Source organism: Neofelis nebulosa, chromosome 5, assembly GCF_028018385.1.
Source record: "Neofelis nebulosa isolate mNeoNeb1 chromosome 5, mNeoNeb1.pri, whole genome shotgun sequence".
NCBI classification, from domain to species: domain Eukaryota; kingdom Metazoa; phylum Chordata; class Mammalia; order Carnivora; family Felidae; genus Neofelis; species Neofelis nebulosa.
The window spans coordinates 99,991,955-100,011,375 of NC_080786.1; the positions used below are offsets into that span (position 1 = coordinate 99,991,955).

General features: G+C 39.7%; 1 protein-coding gene across 5 annotated transcripts; it reads left to right on the top strand.

Annotated features, from left to right (window-relative positions):
• The first annotated feature begins 351 nt into the window (after positions 1 to 351).
• Positions 352 to 16,111, top strand: NEPRO (nucleolus and neural progenitor protein). Of its 5 annotated transcripts, none has more exons than XM_058731404.1 (10): positions 609 to 832; positions 1,276 to 1,655; positions 2,690 to 2,844; positions 6,377 to 6,456; positions 6,841 to 6,972; positions 7,636 to 7,713; positions 8,382 to 8,743; positions 8,888 to 8,949; positions 11,241 to 11,494; positions 14,059 to 16,111. In XM_058731404.1, the coding sequence occupies exons 3-10, from the start codon at positions 2,809 to 2,811 to the stop codon at positions 14,519 to 14,521; spliced, it is 1,467 nt and encodes a 488-aa protein (XP_058587387.1). In that variant the 5' UTR covers positions 609 to 832; positions 1,276 to 1,655; positions 2,690 to 2,808; the 3' UTR covers positions 14,522 to 16,111. The 5 variants fall into 5 exon arrangements, with proteins under 5 accessions (XP_058587385.1, XP_058587387.1, XP_058587388.1 ...); XM_058731405.1 differs by having other exon boundaries at positions 1,276 to 1,360; XM_058731402.1 differs by lacking the exons at positions 609 to 832; positions 1,276 to 1,655 and adding an exon at positions 352 to 589.
• Positions 16,112 to 19,421: the final 3,310 nt, after the last annotated feature.

The window sequence follows — 19,421 nt, forward strand, 5'->3', positions numbered from 1 at the left end:
CCCGTCTTCTGTGTTTCAAATGTCACACTTTGCATTTCTTTTATTTCATTTCCTCCTCCCCCCAATGTCTGATGTGCAGATGGGGGTCTATGGGTGGCCTCAGTTACTACAACTGTAAAACTCCTTGAAGTAATTCCAAACTTGGTTGTGCCGCAGAATCCCGTGGGAAGCCCAAACACAATGCAGATTCCAATCCTCATTCGGAGATTCTTATTTAGTAATACTGGGATGGGGCTTCCACCCACCCCCAAACTCTTCCAAGTGAGAGATTCTGAAACACCGCCAGGTTTTGGTGATTAGGGACTCTCCCAGTCCACTGTATTTGGTGCACGATTCGTGAAGGCCCCGCCCCCACCTCTGGGCCCCGCCCCAGCACCACCCCTTGCCCTCTTCCTCCCCCAGATCTCCTCTCACCTCCCCTCCCTCGGTGGCTCCGTTAGGCCTCGCCCAGCTCCGCCTTTCCCAGTACCTCCCCCGCGTCCCAAGATGGCTACGGTGCCGCCGGGCCCGGAGCCGTGGAACCGCGTAAAGATCCCGAAGGCGGGGAGCCACAGCACAGTGACGGTACAGGACCCCGATGCGGCGCTGGGTGAGTGAGGGGGCCAGGCGAGCCACAGACGTTTCCGGAGGCGGTGTCTGACCGGGCCCAGCGCACGTGCGCAGGGGGCGGGACTTCCTGAACCCGCGGGACACTGGGAAGGGGCGCGGGGCAGGATCTGACTTGGGGTGCGTGGGCTACCGAGTTACCCGGAGAAGCCTGTGGTGCTTCTGACTTTGGCGTCCCCCATTTAATTCACTGTACCTACCTCACGGCCTGGCTGGAGCGATGAAGGTCCGAGGCCCAGCCCTGCGGCTAGTGGGCGGAGAGAGGTGGACGTGGCTAGCGTTAGGGAGAAGTATTGTCTGGAAACCCTGGGCTCCCCACAAGCCACCACCGGCCCGGTTCACCCTGAACTCTGTTGCCTGATCTTCTAAGAGGGCGCTGGGGCACGCTGGATTTAGACTGCAGTCCTTCTGGGCCTCTAGTTCCTTATCTGTAAAATGGGGTTAGTCCTCCCTACCTTCCACCGGCTTTGGGAGCATCTAATGATATAATTAGGGGAGAGTGCTCTTAAACGAAGGTGTTTTACCAATAGTACTGCCGTTTTTAGGCAGTAGGGCCCAATAGTTAGGAGCCAGATTGGGTTTGAAAATCCAGGCACTTCGCTTTGCTGGAGCTGGGCAGGTTGGGAAGTGTCGTTATTTAATCTTTCTGTGCCTCCGCTCATTTTTAAGTGTGGATAAAGAATAGCACCTGCCTCAAAGGGCTGTTTTGAAGAAGCGTTACTGTTATAAAGCATTTGGAACAGTGCCTAATGCGGTAAATAAACACTCAAATGATAGTTAATATTAAATACAACCTATCTAATCATGACATCCTCTTCCCCATCCATCCCCAGGCAGTTTACAGATCAATCTTCCCTCTTATTCTATTCAAAAGTTCCTTAAGTTTTTCAATGTTTATTTATTTTTGAGAGAGAGAGAGAGAGAGAGAGAGAGAGAGAGCGCGAGCATGCGTGGGGTAGGGGCAGAGAGGGAGAGACACAGAATCTGAAGCAGGCCGCAGGCTCTGAGCTGTCAGCACAGAGGCGGATGCGGGCTGGAACCCACTAACGGTGAGATCAGAGACCATGACCTGAGCTGAAGTCTGACACTTAACGCACTGAGCCATCCAGGCACCCCTATTCAAAAATTCCTTAACAGGATTCCTATCAGGCATGGAAATTCAGTAACTCATTCCCCATCCTCATGGTAGTCCATTCTGGCTTCATATAGTTCGGACAAAACAAAATTAGGTTCTCCCTGTTGTGTAGGAATCTGCCTTCGTGTTATTTCCATCTAGGATGATAGTGCTACCCTTAGAGCCACAGAGAAACACATGAACTCCATCTTCTACTTCACAGCTTTTCGGACTAGGAAGCTGTTATTTTGTTCTGCTGAGCATCCTGTGTCCAGTCGGGCATGCATCAAATAATGTAACTTCCAGTTGCCATAGTGGTTTCTCTTTTCTGAATATATTCTTACCTTAAAGTACCACTGCTTTTAGGAGTATGAGTTTATTCATTCTGCCTTGCTTATGTACATAACTGGGGATTTAGAGAAGTGTATAACAGGTACCCGCCATCAAGGTAAGTAGGTGTACACCACATGATGGCAAAGTCTTCATATGAAAGATTATTAAAAATCATAAAAAAATGTGTTACAAAAATATACTTTCTTGTTTAGCAGTTGTTCTCTTAATGATTTTGGACTTTGTATCTGTCACCATTTCCATCTTCTCACATACTTAGAATCCTTAAATATGTTCTTATAGCTAAAGCTGGTTATATTAATTTGTTCTTAATCCCCTTAATAAGGAAAGATGTTCCTTCACGGTGTTTTTATATAATATACTTAATGTAGAAATACATATTGAGTTTTTTTTCAAAATTTTTTAACTTTTATTTACTTCTTGAGAGACAGAGCATGAGCGGGAGAGGGGCAGAGAGGGAGACACAGAAGCTCCAGGCTCTGAGCTGCCAGCACAGAGCCTGATACGGGGCTCGAATTCACCAACTGTGAGATCATGTCCTGAGCCGAGGTTGATGGTTAACTGACTGAGTCACCCAGGCACCCCCAAATTAAGTTTTATTAAATGTCTCTGGTTTAGACCTTTGTGTTGCAGCTGTAATTAGAGAATGTGGTCTTGTTACACTGTCACTGAAGAGCCAAACCCTGGATGCAGAAACAGATGTGCTATGTGCAGTCCTTTACAGCAATCACTACAGGATGGGCCACCACAAGCCCCATTTAGCCCTCAAACAGGTAAGGAGGAAGCCCTGTGTTTATGACTCAACGTGTTTACTTGGTGAAAATGAGATCATACTGCCACTTAATATTTTGTTATGTATGGAAACTTAGTAAATTACTTGTGACTTAATAGATCTTCAGTCCAAAGCTGCATGTGGGCTTTCATCCCACATGCCCCCCACCCCGAAAGCATTTCAAAACGCAACTTCTTTAGAAAGGAACTATGTTTAATTCTTCCCCAGTCTTGTTTCTAGTGGGTAATTTTTATGAAAAGTTTTCTTCATTATATGTAATCTATATTGAGAATGCTTTTGCCTAGTTCACAGATACAGTGATTTAAGCAAGACAAAGTGCCGGATTAAAGAACAACTTCCTGAGCATAATCAAAATCCTAATATCATAAAAAGAACAAAGTCACGGTTTATATATTGTGGGACATATAATCTAATCAGTAATATATTAGAGTAAATGGCTATATAACAAGTTATGGAAAGTGGTTTCCTATAATTTTTAGATTGGGCCCTCTACACTACAGGGCTGAGTCTCCTAAGCTGGGTTCTTTATAATCTCATTCATTCATTCATTCACTTTATTAATTCTGCAGGTATTTTGTGTAGCCCCCCCCCCCCTTTTTTTTTAGAGAGGGTGAGGAGGGCCAGAGAGAGAGAGGGAGAGAGAGATCTTAAACAGGCTCCATACTTAGCACAGAGCCTGACACGGGGCTCCATCTCACCACCCTGACATCATGACCTGAGCTGAAATCAAGAGTCTGACACTTAACTGACCGAGCCACCCAGGCGCCCTTTTTTGTAACTTTCTATGTGCCAGGTACTGTGCTTGGTGCTCAGTATACAGGGTGAAGAACACAGACGTGTTCTCTAACCTTACAGATTCGTGCTTTCTGGTTAATTTTCTGCTCCCATTACTTAAGGCAAAAAAAGATGGGAGATTTCTTCTTCAAAGAAAGATTTGGGAGCATGGTCTTTTCCTAAGTTTTCTTCTCTGGGGCAGCTTTTTATCTCATGAGTCTTTTACTCCAAAACCAAACTTGAATATATGTCAACTTGAAAGTGTCAGATTGAACCTGCTTTTCCTTCTGGCTTTCCAAGCTGTGAATAATTATCCAGTCAGAAAAATCTGGTGTTCCATTTTCTCTGCTTCTTCCTCTTATGTAGCTCTCCCATTAAGTCAATTGGTTAGTCAAAAATTTTCTATGCTTCTACACCCTTATTTTAGTTCTGGCTGCATCTTCTTTTTTTAGACCATGTCAACTTTTAATTGTCTTGCTATCCTAATTGATCTTTCCTCAACTCCAGTCTTTCCTACACTCTGACATATTCTATATGCCAAAGCCGAGTTAATCATCATAAAGCACAGCTTTGATTTTTATTAATGGTTCTCTATTGGCTCCTGAGTAAAGATGAAACCTCTTAGCTTAGCTTTTAAGATCCTCCGTGATCTGGCCTTTTCAGTTTTCTGTAGCTCAGGCTTCTCTCTCACCTTCATATATTTTATATTCCAGACAAGCTGAACTCTTCACAAGTCTCGTGCTCATCACATTTGTTCTCTCACCTGAACATTTGCTTATCTGGCTCTGTATATTTAGCATGCCCAGACCCTCCATCTCTGCCTGGTAAAAGCCTTGCTATCCTGTAAGTCCCATTTCAAGCTGTCCAGCAGTGATAAACTTCTTCCCAAAGAGTAACATGAGGGCATATTGTAGTAATCTCATTTTAAGTTGCATTTTTTGATTATTAGTGTGGTTGACCTCTTCTTTTTATGACTGTGGGCTATTTGGGCTTCCCCTTTGTGGTTCTCTTATGGTATTGAGTTCAGTCTGCATGTGGCAGTTATTTGTGTATGGTTTATTTTTCCTGCCGTCCCTTAGAGTAGGGAACATGTTTCATGCTCCTGCAACTACCATCTGCATTACTACTGCTGCCTTAGACCTGCTTAACATTTCCTTATTTACTCAGTACTGTCATCTACGTTATTTCTTCTCCCTTCGGAGAAAGCAGAGTAGTAGAATTACCCTATCTCTAATATTCCCCTAAATGAAGCACAAGAAATAGTCAGTTCCTCTTTCTGTGTGACAAGAGAGTATATGAAGACTGTTATGTTCCTCCTTGTTCTGCCTTGCTTAAATTCTCAAAATGATTTTCCCTTGTTTTTATTTTTGAACTGTAGCTCACTTACTATATTTCCCAAGTGCTCTCCCATCTTGGTTTGTCAGTACTTCTCTCAAAGTATAGGATCCAGAATTAAAAACTGAAAAGATAGGAGCTAACCCCAGAGAATTTGAGGATCGTTGCCTTCACTATTCTGAAAGCTATGCTGTTATAACAGAATCAATACTTAAATTTTTAGCATATATATAGCGTTAGCAAGATATTATCTTTGCCAGTGTCAGTGCCCATCCAGATTTTTACACTCTTCAAAGTCTGGATGCCATCCCATGTATGCCTTTTGTGTGGTATTTCCTGGAGATCATAGAATTCTTAACACATTTTGTAAAATGGATAGCTTTTTGTTGTTTTTGTTATTAAGTAAAAATGCTACTGAGTGCCTTCTTAACACTGTGCTAAGTACTGAGTTACAGTGGTGGATAAGATAGATGAAATATACTGCCCTCATGGAGTTTACACTGTAGTTGAGAGGAGAAAGGCCATCAGTCAATGCGTCCATCGAAAGTGTCATGGAGAAAAATAAAGCAGGAAAGGGTAGAGTGCTGAGGGGACTGCAATTTTAAATAAGGCACATCTTTTATTTCAGCATTTAAATATTTTGTATGACTTCTTATTTTTACTACTAGGTTTTTAGCAGCTAGAGATGGGGAGTGTCATATACTATTTTTTTTCCCAGCATGCCTTGCATAAAGTATCCCGTATATACTTGTAAAGTGAGTAAATCACTTTGCTCATCTCTGAGGCCATTTACAAGTTGTTGAAATCAAGTAGTTAATTAATCTACTATCTTGTTTTAATGATCTCACTGTGAGAAATCATGTTGGTTCAGAAAAATGATAATCTTGAGAATAATCTCATACTTACTTGAGTGCCCTTTATAGCATCAATCACATCCTGGCATATAGTAAATTCTTAGTTATAACTGGGTTTGAGAAATGTGTTCAGGTGGGTTAATTTCCAATTTTTGAGCAGGAGCAATTGCTTTGGGCTACAGATTATTTTACCTAAAATGAAGGTATTCTGTGGTGTTCAGTGTATTTCCATACTTTGGATTTTTTAAAAAATTTTTTACATTTATTCATTTTTGAGAGACAGAGAGCACAAGTGGGGGAGGGGTAGAGAGAGAGGGAGACACAGAATCCGAAGCAGGCTCCAGGCTCCGAACTGTCAGCACAGAGCCCAACGCAGGGCTCAAACTCACAAGCTGTGAGGTCATGACCTGAGCTAGAGTCCGCCACTTAACTGACTGAGTCACCCAGGCGCCCCTTCCCTAATTTGAACTTTTGCGTATCTTTGTTTTCCTCGTCACATCGGTGGCCATGTCCGTATTCTATGAATTTGAGCTACTCTTCCCCCTCTAGGTTGAACAATGTTTAAAACGTTTGAAAAACATGGATTTGGAGGGTTCAATTCAACATCTGTCTGAGTTGTTTTCTTCCAAGTAAGTGGTCCAGCTGCTTTGTGATGGGCTTTGTGGTGGGCTGGGAACTCTGTCTTTAGTGCAGTCTCTCTTTGGACTTTGCTTGGTGTTGGGATATAATCAATTGTACTTCAGTTGTGCAGATTTTGTCTTAGTAACAGGCACCTGGTATTTGTGAGAATCTCTCCTCTGTTGGCTTGTGGAGGGATGGCAGGATACTGACATCTGGGTCACAATAGATTACATTGAAATATCAGTGTCCATCAACTTGAGTAAGTCACTGTTGAGCAGAACTACTTCAAATTGAGCTTCAAGCTCACCTGCACTTGAAAACTGCTATGTAAGAGCTTTATAATTAATGAACTTTAAGAATAAAAAGAACATACTTTTCCATTTTTTGTGAAGTGAAAATCATCGTGTAACTACCGAAGCATATGTCATCCCTAGCCAACCAGTGGTTGAATTGGTGCTCATGAAGATTTTGGGAGCCTGCAAGTTGTTACTTCGCCTCTTGGACTGTTGCTGCAAGACATTTCTGTATCCTTGAATCAACTGAAATGCCTTCCCCTGAATTGGAATTGTTTGGATATATTTAATAGTATTTGTTTGAAAGCTAGGAGGTTTGTAGAAGTTATAACCTATTCTTAAAATTTTGCTTCTTGGCCTCCTTTTTCTAGTAGTTGCTTGATACAGCCATTGCCAGAGACTGCCAGTCTCTTTCTAACATGTCTTATCATAAGGGCACTGATAGAAATTCTTAATCTTAGAAGTAAAATAATGAGTGTTCTTGCAGAGTACATGTTACTTTAAGTCTCCATGCCTGAAACAGAACATGTTTGTTTGTTTTTTAATTTGTTTTTAATGTTCATTTATTTTTTGAGAGAGAGAGAGAGAGACAGGGTGTGAGTGGGGGAGGGGCAGAGAGAGGGAGGGAGACACAGAATCTGAAGTAGACTCCAGGCTCTGAGCTGACAGCACAGAGCCCGCCCGACATAGGACTTGAACCTGCAAATCCTGAGATCCTGATCTGAGCCAAAGTTGGAGGCTTCACTGACTGAGCCACGTAGGCGCCCCCAGAACATGTTTTAAAGCTTTAATTTCTTCAAGAAAATTCTATTTCCAATCTGTTTCTTTCATGAATGTAACTTACAAAACCCAGTTACTTTGGTTTTGTTTTCAAACTTTAACTTGATTCTTCAGCTTGACTGTGAAACATCTAGGTTTACAAGAATTCATTATTTTAAACCTTGTGATGGTTGGGCTGGTGAGCAGGTTATGGTATGTATGCACCTACCTCTGAACTCCTTCATTTGTTTTTCATCTAACTCCACCTAGGTTTCTCATTAGTGGTTTTCATATTTGTTTTCCTGTGGGATGCTGATGGTGCAGGGGTTCCATTTCTTCACTTGGTCAGAGTTTATTTGGGATGGATTAGGAACTAGAGTGTTGATGGTTATGTCCTCGATGTCTTAACCTGGGTAGCTCAAGTACTATTTCATCTTGTTTATTCTGCTTATTCTTAGGGGTAACAACATTAGAACTACTAATAACTAACATTATTTTAAAATGTCAAACCTTCCATTCTTTTCTATAATGAAAATAGCTTTAATTTTTGCTGATTATAATAATAATACATGCTTATTTTAAGACATTCCAAAAAAAAAAAAGAGTGAAGAACCTGAAATTTACCTAAAATCTCACCACACTTAACATTTTGTTGCGTATCCTTTGAGACATCGTTCCATGTCGTACTTAAAGTAAATATTGTACTTGGATTTTTCTGTTTGGGCTGGACTAATCTGGCTCTATGCAAATATGTCCCAGAGCGTTTTTTATCTGTAGTGGCAGATTGATCGACATTTATTTTCAGCTTTGAATCTGTTGTGGTTATTAAATAATCTGCAAATTATAATTACTGGCTAATTCATGACCTCCTCTTCCTCTAGGGTTCTCTATAAAGGTGTTTTAAAAAGGCTGACTTCTTTATATGAGCCATTGTTTGGATTGCTTCATGAAGTCTCTAGGATTCAACCACTGCCTTACTTCAAAGATTTTACCTTTCCTTCTGATATTGCCGAATTTTTAGGACAGCCCTATTTTGAGGTCTTTAAGAAAAAAATGCCCACAGCTTTTGCAGCTAAAGGAGTAACTAAATTGTTAAATAAACTGTTTTTAACAAAAAATCAATCACCAAGGTCTAGCAAAGAAACTGTACACAGAATTTCCAAAAAAGCTAAGCAAATGAAGATCAATATACAGAATAATGTGGATCTTGGACAGCCAGTAAAGAGTAAGAAAATCTTCAAAGGTAATTTTTTCTGAGCACATACTCATCTAATTCCCTTTATTTCTTTTGTAGTAATTTGGCAAGAAATATTATATACTTGAGAATTCATTGATTTGAAAATTGTTTGCTTAAGTTTTTGTATCTGTGGTCTCTCCACCTCTACAGAGAAGTCCTCAGAATTTGATTTGAGAGCTTTCTGCAAACAGCTGAAGCACAAGGCTATTCAGGTTTGTCTGGCTTCTATTACTATGGCTTATGATTCTGCTACTTTATAAAGTAGATACCACTTACCAAGGGCAGAGATTGAATCCTCTGTTTTTGTCACCAGCTCGGCTTAGGGCCATCTTAGTTCTCAGCCTGTTTCTGAATGAATACAGGCACTCCCAAGGGACTGAGTGTATCCAGGAAATTCAGTTTATAGAATGCCTCCAGAAACATTTTACTAAGCATTTCACTAGAATTTTAAATTGCCCTTAGGATCCACTGCAGGTGTGGATTATATTAAGAGTATGCACTTTGTAGTCAGACAGAAATGGTTTGAGTCCTGGCTTCAGTTGGTACTAGCTGTATGACCTTATATAAGTTTCTTGACCTGTCCAAACCTCTGTTTTCTAATAACAGTATGCACCTCATGGGATTATGCAGTTTTAATTCATGTAAAGTATTCAAAGCACTTAACTGTTGTTAGATGTCATTAGCTACTTTTTTCATTGTTACTGTCATCCTTGTCTTTTGTCATGAGGCTTCTCTTTCTTTCCCTGTCAGGGTTCAAGTTTTAACATGATTCCTCTTAGTACCTGTAAATTCTGTTCTGGACCTAGCAACAGATAAGGACGTCAGTGTCACCCTCTTTCATGTGGTAACTACTTGACTTCTGTTACCATCTGTGCTTCTCAAATTGTTTTCTCCTGGTTTCTCGCATGGATTATTTCTTTGTTCTATTTAAGAATTCTTAATCATTTCTAGTAAGTCAGAGTACTTTCTTGAATGTTTATAAGGATTCTAGCTTGGATCTATATTCTGTCCAATTTATGAGTTCCAGAGGGAGGAATCATCATCTTCATCAGTGTCATCATCATCATCGTAATAACAGCTAACACATATACTGCACTTACTCTATGCTAGGCAGTGTTCGAAATGCTTTACGTGTATTAACTCCTATAAACCTTGCAAAAGCCCTGTGAGGCTGGTGATATTATTACTGTTTCCATATTTCAGCTGAGAAAATTGAAGTATAGAAGGGATAAGAAATTGCTCAGGCCACACAGCAAATACGGGGCAGAGCTGGGATTTGAACACAGGCACTTTGGTTTCACAGTCTTTGTTCTTTACCATTACATCAGTCCCCCAAATAGTTTTGTCAGCTGTCTCAGGAACTGTAGCTCTCTGCAGTCCATCCTGCTGTTCCTAGGTGAGCTGGTTTTGAAGCTGGCTGGTTGGTCAGCTTAGTCATGGCTCATCACTACCACATTTCTAGCAATTAGCACTAACATGCTCAGCTTGTTTTCAAGGTCAAATTTCTTTTATCGATCACCAACACAAAGTATTGCTATGTCTCTACTTTTACATTTTCTATTACTTTTTTAATGTTTTTCTTGAGTGAGAAATTTGGAAGAAGGTAAGTTTTGAATGAAGGATGAAAGCAAATCTAGTAAGTGGCATATTTTCATAAACAATAAAAGTTGGTACAATTCAAACTCCACTTGATATAGAAAGATGGGGTTGAAGAGACAAAGGTGCCACATCAAAACATGGTTGAATTGGAAATGATGCTCGGTTTAAGCATTTTTAACATATTTTCAGCAGCCATCCGTATCTCCATGCATTTCCAGTGACGTTTGTGACCCAGTGTTGAGGGTAACTTAGGGTATAGAAATAAGTGAAAAACAAATCTGTGGTAATCCAATAGTATCTAGGAAAAGGTCTCTTCAGTGATTTTTTTTTTTCCTAGATAGACTTTGACCAATATTTATTCATTTTTATGTATAGGTTAAGTAGGTTATCTGTCAGAATATTTATAGTATACTTCCCATCTATGTTTCCCACCTGAATTCAGTTAGAGATGAGATCTATTGTTGCACAGAGGGGAAAAACATCTTGTGTTAGGAGCAGTTGATAAAAAATTAAGTTTTTTGAGACAAAGAAAAGCACAGTGAGCTTAAAAAAAGTTTTCCTTCTTGGGGCGCCTGGGTGGCGCAGTCGGTTAAGCGTCCGACTTCAGCCAGGTCACGATCTCGCGGTCCGTGAGTTCGAGCCCCGCGTCAGGCTCTGGGCTGATGGCTCGGAGCCTGGAGCCTGTTTCCGATTCTGTGTCTCGCTCTCTCTCTGCCCCTCCCCCGTTCATGCTCTGTCTCTCTCTGTCCCAAAAATAAATTAAAAAAAAACGTTGAAAAAAAAAAAAAGTTTTCCTTCTTAAGACATTTTCTAAATCTCATGGTGAGTTAACTTTTCTTTGTTGTTATATATTTGTAAGTCAGTAACAAATCCAATATATTTTTTTCACCTTTCCATATTTCAGGAGACCAGCGTTAAATGTTCTCAGTCCAAACTAAAGGCAACCAAACATTCTTCTCAGAGAGCATCAGGAACTCCCTGTGCCAAAAGTTTTGTGCAAAGATTTCGAGGGGCTAAGACTTTCACTCAACTTTCTGAAGAAATCCAAATGGCAATTTTGTGGTGCAGGAGCAAAAAACTCAAGGCTCAGGCCTCCTTTCTGGGTAACAAACTTCTTAAAAGTAACCGGCTTAAACATGTGGAAGCTCAAGGCCATAGGTAGGTATATAATAAAAATTATATCCTTAACTTTTGCTGTTGTCATTTAGGCAAAGCTATATATATTCAAGTCAGCTTTTTTAAAAAAATGGTACGTCCAGTAGCTCTAGGGGGGGCTAAAAGAGGGATCTATTCCAAATGCAGTTTTGTTTGCTTTTGTTGGGCACAGCTTTATTATTGAGAGGAAGAAAGTTAACTTGGTTAATTGGATTTATTCACTTATACTCTTCCCCATTCCATCTGTTAATTCAGAGAGCCTTACGAGTGTCTGTGGTATGTTAAGCCTGGGGATACTCCTGTGTAAGACAGACTTAATTCTCATGGAGCACTAGCTCTAGCCCTTGCTCTCGTAGGAGAGACAGCCAGTCTGCCTGCAGCTTCAGCATAGCAGGATGAGGATGTGAGAGCAGAAGCAGTCTGCCTCTTACAAGGGCACACACCAGACTCTGGGGTTAGGGTCAGGTCATGTTCGTTCATGGGTGCCAGATTCTCCGGGTATTGATTTCCTCTTCTTGTGGTCCTTAGGGTCACAGAACTACTTAAGGATGATTATCTTTTATTGTGACCAGTATTACTTGAAGCACTACAATGAAGTTAGACACTTTAGGATTTTATATATACTTTATATATATATATTTTATATATTATGTATATATATATATATACATATTTTATACATTTTATACATATTGTGTGTGTGTGTGTGTGTGTGTGTATATATATATATATATATATATATATAGTTTATTTAGAGAAAAACAGAGTGCAAGCAGGGGAGGGGCAGAGAGAGAGGGAGACACGGAATCCAAAGCAGGCTCCAGGCTCCATGCTGTCAGCACAGAGCCCAACGTGGAGCTTGAACTCACGAACAGCGAGATCATGACCTGAGCTGAAGTCAGATGCTCAACTGACTGAGCCACCCAGGCACCCCTAGGGTTTTATATTTTTCTTGAAAAATAATAGATGCCCATGGTAACAATTTCAGAACACTGGCTGCAAAGATCAACAAAAACAAGTTTTGATTAAGAGCTATGAGAGAAGTTGTTAAGTATTCCTAAGGGATGAAATTGTTGGAAAGGTATCTACATTAGCGCCCCTTAAAGACCTGTAGCCATCTAAAAAGGATCTATTCTAGAGTGGAAAACTCAGCCTGAGACAGAGATAATAATAAATAAAAGTTAATGAGAATGGTAACAAACTAGTGTTTATTTGGTTCAACCATTATTCCATACCCCACAAAGATAGCGCTCTTTCAAACTGCCATGTTTTGCTGTTTCAATAATATATTTATAGTCCAATTTATAATTTATTTAATGTACACGATAACTCTCTGAGATGGGCAGTATTACTCTCATTTTGTAGATGAGGAAATAGGGGATTTTGATTAGGTTGTTACAGTTGGGAGATCTAGAACTCCATTCAGATCCTCTGATTCTTCTTTTTTCATTTTTTTCTATTCCCATTTTAATTAGGAGGTATACTTAAAAATTACCACTTACAGTAAGACAAGTAAAAGGGTTTGGAAACTGACCATGATTCACTACATTATAATGGGCTTTCTCAAAGTTATGTATTTATAACTTTTGTATTTATAACTTTATGTATTTATAATTAAAAAGCAAAAGAGGGGGCACCTAGGTGGCTCAGTTGGTTAAGCGTCTGACTTCGGCTCAGGTCAGGTCATGATCTCACAGTTTGTGGGTTCAAACCCCGTGTCGGGCTTCATGCTGCCAGTGCGGAGCCTGCTTGGGATTCTTGCTCTCTCCTCTTCCTGCCCCTCCCCTACTCACGCTTTCTCTCTCTCAAAATAAATAAATAAATAAATAAAATTAAAAAAAAAAAAGAAAAGGGAAGGGAAGGGTGATGGGGTAGAAATTACAGACCCATGCTAATCTTTTGAAATCTATCACAAGTGGTGAGGGAGTTAGCAAGGTACTGATACACCTTGTGGCAGTATACCTTATTCAGAAGCAAAACACCTAAAATTATCAGCTATTTGAGTTCTGAATTCCCAAGCTTGAAGATGGTACATGAATCACAATTAGGGTAGCCCAATTGGTCTATGCCAGAAGCTCTATCTTTTCATTCTTAAACTCTCTCTTCACATTTACTCCTTTTCCTTTATTTCCTTCTACAACATGAAGTTGTTTATCCAGATATGAAAAATCCAAATTTTCCTAATTGTGATATATCCTTTCCTCAGCTCCACCCCTATTACATTATGAACAGTAGTTATCAGGGAAAAGCTCTGACACTAAAGTGTGGAGGTATCTCACCATTCAGCTACCTTGCTAGGCAGTTGTAGGAGCTACTTTACTTTGGGAACATAATGGGCACATATTCGTCTACAACCTGAGTCAGAGGAAACCTTTGCTCTGAAAACACAGATTTGGGTTCAAGCTTCTATTTATTTTTTCCGATGATTCTGGGGTTGTACACGGGCACAAGACTTAGAGATAAATTGTGTACTTTTCTGTTAGGTGTTGGTAAAAGGAAGACAAAAGTTTTTGAAAATGTTTTCTGTGTCTTAATCCCAGATTTTTCCTTTCTCTTATCCTTTAAAGTTTACCAAAGAAACTAAAGTGCATAAAAGCATCTATTTGCAACTGTCTTCTTCGTGGCTCAGGAATCAAGACTTCAAAGCATCATTTGAGACAAAGAAGATCTCAGAGTAGATTTTTACTGGGACAGAAGAGACTGCAGAGAAAGTTGCAGTTGACTCTTTCAAAGGAAATTCAACAGTCCCCTCAAGGGATGCAGAATGCTACAGATAGCAGAAAATGGAAACGCTCACACTGTTCAGTTCATAGAACTGATCTCTACCCCAACAATAAGCAACTCTTGAGGAGCAGAGTTTCAAATCCTGTCATACAAACTAAAGAGAAACAAATTCATGAAAACCTTACAGGAAACAACGAAAATGAAACTAACTCATGGACAGTGATGCAAATGAACAAACATAATACATCAGGAACCATTAAGGAGACAGATGACATTGATGATATTTTTGCCTTAATGGGTGTTTAAATGCTCATATATGAGACATTTAAGTGCTTAACAAACTGGTCCAGTGTTCTGTTTTACGTGGAACTTGCTGAGTTCTGGAAAGATTTGGAAATACTACTTGGACTCAGAGAGGAGCTTATTTAGTGTAACACTGTACAGCAGTAATGTCAGTTCAATAAATATTTATAGTAGCTCTGTGTCATTTAAGTGACAAGTACTTGACTACTAAATAGTCAAATTTTTACTTTGTACCAGGGGTTAAGATGAAAAAATTTACCATATCCTGTCCTTGAGAAGCAGATGTAATTCCTTAATTAAAGCTGGTGGGTCCCTGGGGCACCTGGGTGGCTTAGTCGGTTAAGTTAAGCATCCCAGCATCAGCTCAGGTCATAATCTTACAGGTTCATGAGTTTGAAGCCCATGTCACACTCTGTGCTGACAGCTCAGAGCCTGGAGCCTGCTTTGGATTCTGTGTCTCCCTTTCTCTCTGCCCCTACCCCACTCGTGCTCTGTCTCTCAAAAATAAACATTAAAAAAGAAAAAAAAAAGCTGGTGGGTCCCTTAAAAACTGAATAATTTTATGATTTACCAGGGAATTAAGAACTGAGTAATTAGGTTGATAAAAACCTACTCTGTGCCTTAGATATATGGGGATGGGCTGGGATGGAAAGCAAAGTATCAAGGAGTACTTAAAAGGTCACTTTGGTCTTATGGCTCCATTTTAGGTAAGTCCCCCTCTGAACACCAAGGTTTGTAGCTTCTAATGGTTGTGCATATAATTCTTGATTATATGCTAGAATTAATCATCAAAAAGGACTAGAAAATTTTGCCACTAAGTGTATTATCAGGGACTGGTCACAACCATTATTTCACTTCATCTTTTCACCATACCTCACAGGAAGGCATATTAAAATGATTTTGAAGATCTCCAAAAGTTTCTGGGTTTTTTTTTTTTTTTTTGGTTTATTTATTTGGGTGCCAGTGATTAATTCCAAATAGACTTTTCTCCAAAAAGGACGTACGGTGGCATATGGTTATACATGAAGTACAAGATAACAAAATAGAAGTAGATGAGGAAGTCAAATGAAAAAATAAAGCTTATTGGGTGCCTGGGTGGCTCAGTCGGTTAAGCACCAAATTCTTGATTTTGGCTCAGGTCATGATCTCACAGTTTGTGGGTTTGAGCTCTTTGTGGGTCTCCATGCTGATGGTGCAAAGCCTGCTTGGGATTCTGTCTCCCTCTCTCTCTGCCCTCCCCTGTTCTCTCTCTCTCTCTCTCTCTCTCTCTCAAAATAAATAAGTTAAAAAAAAAAAAAAAGAAGAAGAAGAAGAAAAAGAAAGCTTAGTTTACACAAAATAGACCCAGTGGTGAGGCCACACATAAATTTATAATTTGGTGCTGATGCTGTCATCTGATAGTTGTATACTGTTTGTACCATTGCTCAGAGAGGATAAATCTTACGTGTTTTCAATGATACAAGGTTTGATGTATTTTTCAAGTGTTCTAGTTTACTAAAATTAGGTCAGTACTATTCTATTTGTTAAGTAGGTCGTAGCCTTAAGTTTTATGTTATATATGGATGTAGAGAAAAATAAAACAGTGCCCTCGTATATACCGCATCCTTCTTTTCCTCGGCCATCTTCATTTTATTTCCTTTCCACTCCTTATCTAGCCCTATTGGTTTTTTGCACATTTCCCCACTTGTCTACACTAGTGGTTCTCCTACTTGAGGCTGTTTTGAGAATCACTTGGTGGGTGGTTTAAAAATGTGGATTCCCGGGGCGCCTGGGTGGCTCAGTCGGTTGAGCGTCCGACTTCAGCTCAGGTCACGATCTCGCAGTCCGTGAGTTCGAGCCCCGCGTCGGGCTCTGGGCTGATGGCTCAGAGCCTGGAGCCTGCTTCCGATTCTGTGTCTCGCTCTCTCTCTGCCCCTTCCCCGTTCATGCTCTGTCTCTCTCTGTCTCAAAAAAAAAAAAATGTGGATTCCCTTCTGAAAGACTGATAAACACAGCCAGGGGCTGGGGACAGAAGCCTGCATTTTTAGCAAGGAGCTCAGGTGATTTTGATGCACACAGCCTGCAAAGCAGTTAAACACTGCTTTAGCTTCTTTCCTGGAGCCTTGCTAAATATCCTGATTTAATTCAAAGTTCTTAATAAATTTCTAGTCCCTTTTCATTGTATATATTTTTCTTGGATTCCTACAGAGTGGTAGTAGCTACTTAGTACCTTAAAACATGGATAATACTCATTCAGGACAAGTCTAAAAATAGCCATCAGCTTCTATGATTCTAAGATTTAAGGGCCAGTCTTGCTTCTGCTTTTATTCGTTTATGACTCCAATGAGTTAGTTTCTCTGGGCTTGGATTGCTTCATCTGAAGTGGCATTATTGTTCAAGAAGCATAAACTTTTACAGTTGAAAGAGACTTTGGAGATTATCCCTTATTGGAAAAACCAGTGTTCAGTGAGTTAAGGAGATAACACTATAAAGCCTGGATTGGACTACAGGCCTAACACTTTTCTGTACTTCATTAATGTTTCTTTGGGGTAAGATTCTTCATCTCCTCCCTTTCCCCCTCTCTTGCTCCTTAGGATTCTGGGGGAAATAGTAAAAAAGCCTCACATGTGTCTACAATGTGATATTATACATATTTGTAAGAAATGCAGTATTCTAGATGTTAATCTTTCCAAACAATTTAAAATTCTAATGAAAATGAAATCTAATATATATAATAATATAATTAAATCTAAAATATACAAACTACAACTTTCTAGTAAACTAGGTTAGAAACTACTGTTAGTGTCATCAGAGTGAATATCAATTTTACTGTTCTGGTAGCATTTACAATAGGTCGTTCCTGATAGCACTGTGCTGAGATCTCCCATGCCAAATCCTCTTGGCCTTCTTCCTTCCGCCACTGCTGTGGCAACAGTTTACAGTAGGAGTGGATAACCACACTTCACCTCCTCTCTGCTCCTTCTGACAAGCTGAAGGAACTTCTTGGCACTGGGCACCGACAAGTTGGAAGAGGCATGGAGCCACCTTCTCCCACTTCAAAGACAACTCAGAGGCACATTTCATAAGGCTCCAAAGAAGGTCCATCAAGATCAAGCACTAGTACTTATGTGATGTCCAACTCCTGCATCCTTGATTGATTTTCCTTTCTTCTGTTTGCTCTCTCTATTGCTCCCGTTCCCTGGGATCACTTCCCAAATAAATGACTGCATGCAAACTTTTGTCTTGGGCTCTGCTTTTAGGAGAACAAAGGCTAAGACAAGCAGTACAGTGACACTGGCAAGCAAAATGTCGACTTCTAAGATCATTCTATTGTCACCATATGTTTTACTTTGTGAATGCTTGCATAAAATTATTTTTGTTTTTGTTTTTAGCTTAAAACACCGCTTTTAGAATAAACCAGTGCTATCAACTGTAAAACTGAAAATATTGAATTTCCTAAAAAAGTCACAAAGTTGTTTACAGCCTTAAGTTTTTATCCAGTGCTATTGCTGTAGTCTTTTAATACTCAGCCTCACTCTGAAAAGCTAAGCCGTTTACATGAATAGGTCCATAGCATCTTCATAAAAACCTTTTCTGTTCACGCTTTATCTTTCCATTCTGAATCTTACTGTACCAATTCTAAACGGTCTCATTAACTTTTTTCTCTTGCCTTTTGTAAATATCAGTTTTCTCACTTAAAACTGGTTTTGTTTTTTGCCTTTTATTAGAGAAAATGTTATCTCCTCAATGACAACAGGTTTTCTGTGATAAATCTGAATTTTGCTGTATTCTTGGGTTGGTTTACTTTAAAAATACACAAAACATAAAGATATCCTTTACGCATATAATACCATTGTAATCTTTATAGCTTTGTGAATTATAAATTAAGTGCAGAGAAAGCAAGTAACATGCCTAAAGCCCAATGTAATAAATATTAGAACTGAAACTTGAATTCTGGTCTTCTGATTCTGAATACTGTGTTCACCTGAAGGTGAATGATCCCAGCCTGAAATGACTGGTGTTTGAGCATGGACTGAGATTTTATCAAGAATATATACAAAGTCTAAGAAAAAAGATAACTTATAAGCATAGAGAGAGGAATGGTCTTCCATCTACCAATAGTGCTTAATAGAAAAGTAGCCCCTTTTAACCTAGTCCATTTTATTATTTAAATGTAGGTAATAGACATTGTCTTTAAAAGACAAAAGCCCAATAAAAACACGGCAAACCATTCTCTACATAGTAGTAAATAGGTTTCCATATTATGGACTTCTATGTGCTCTTGTTTGTCTGTTAAAACAGGAGCCCTGTTAAAATAGAACACTATTTGTTCTAATGAACAGCATAATTAAATTATTTATAAACATTTTCCCCCAAGCACAAATTCATACTTGCTTTGGGAAGATGCAAGTTTTATAGCTGAAATGATCCTTCTGCAAATTACAGACACACAACATTTAAAATAATGTTGAAGGGCACGTGGGTGGCTCAGTTGTTTAAGCTTCCAACTTCAGCTCAGGTCATGATCATGAGGTTCAAGAGTTTGAGCCCCACGTCAGGCTCTGTGCTGACAGCTCAGAGCCTGGAGCCTGCTTCAAATTCTGTGTCTCCCTCTCTCTCTGCCCTTTCCCTGCTCACACTCTGTCTCTCTGTCTCTCTCTCAAAAACAAAACATTAAAAAAAAATGTTGAAAAATTAAAAATAGATCTACCCTATGACCCAGCAATAGCACTGCTAGGAATTTACCCGAGGGATACAGGAGTGCTGATGCACAGGGGCACTTGTACCCCAATGTTTATAGCAGCACTTTAAACAATAGCCAAATTATGGAACTAAATGTCCATCAACGGACGAATGGATAAAGAAGATGTGGTTTATATATACAATGGAATACTACTTGGCAATGAGAAAGAATGAAATCTGG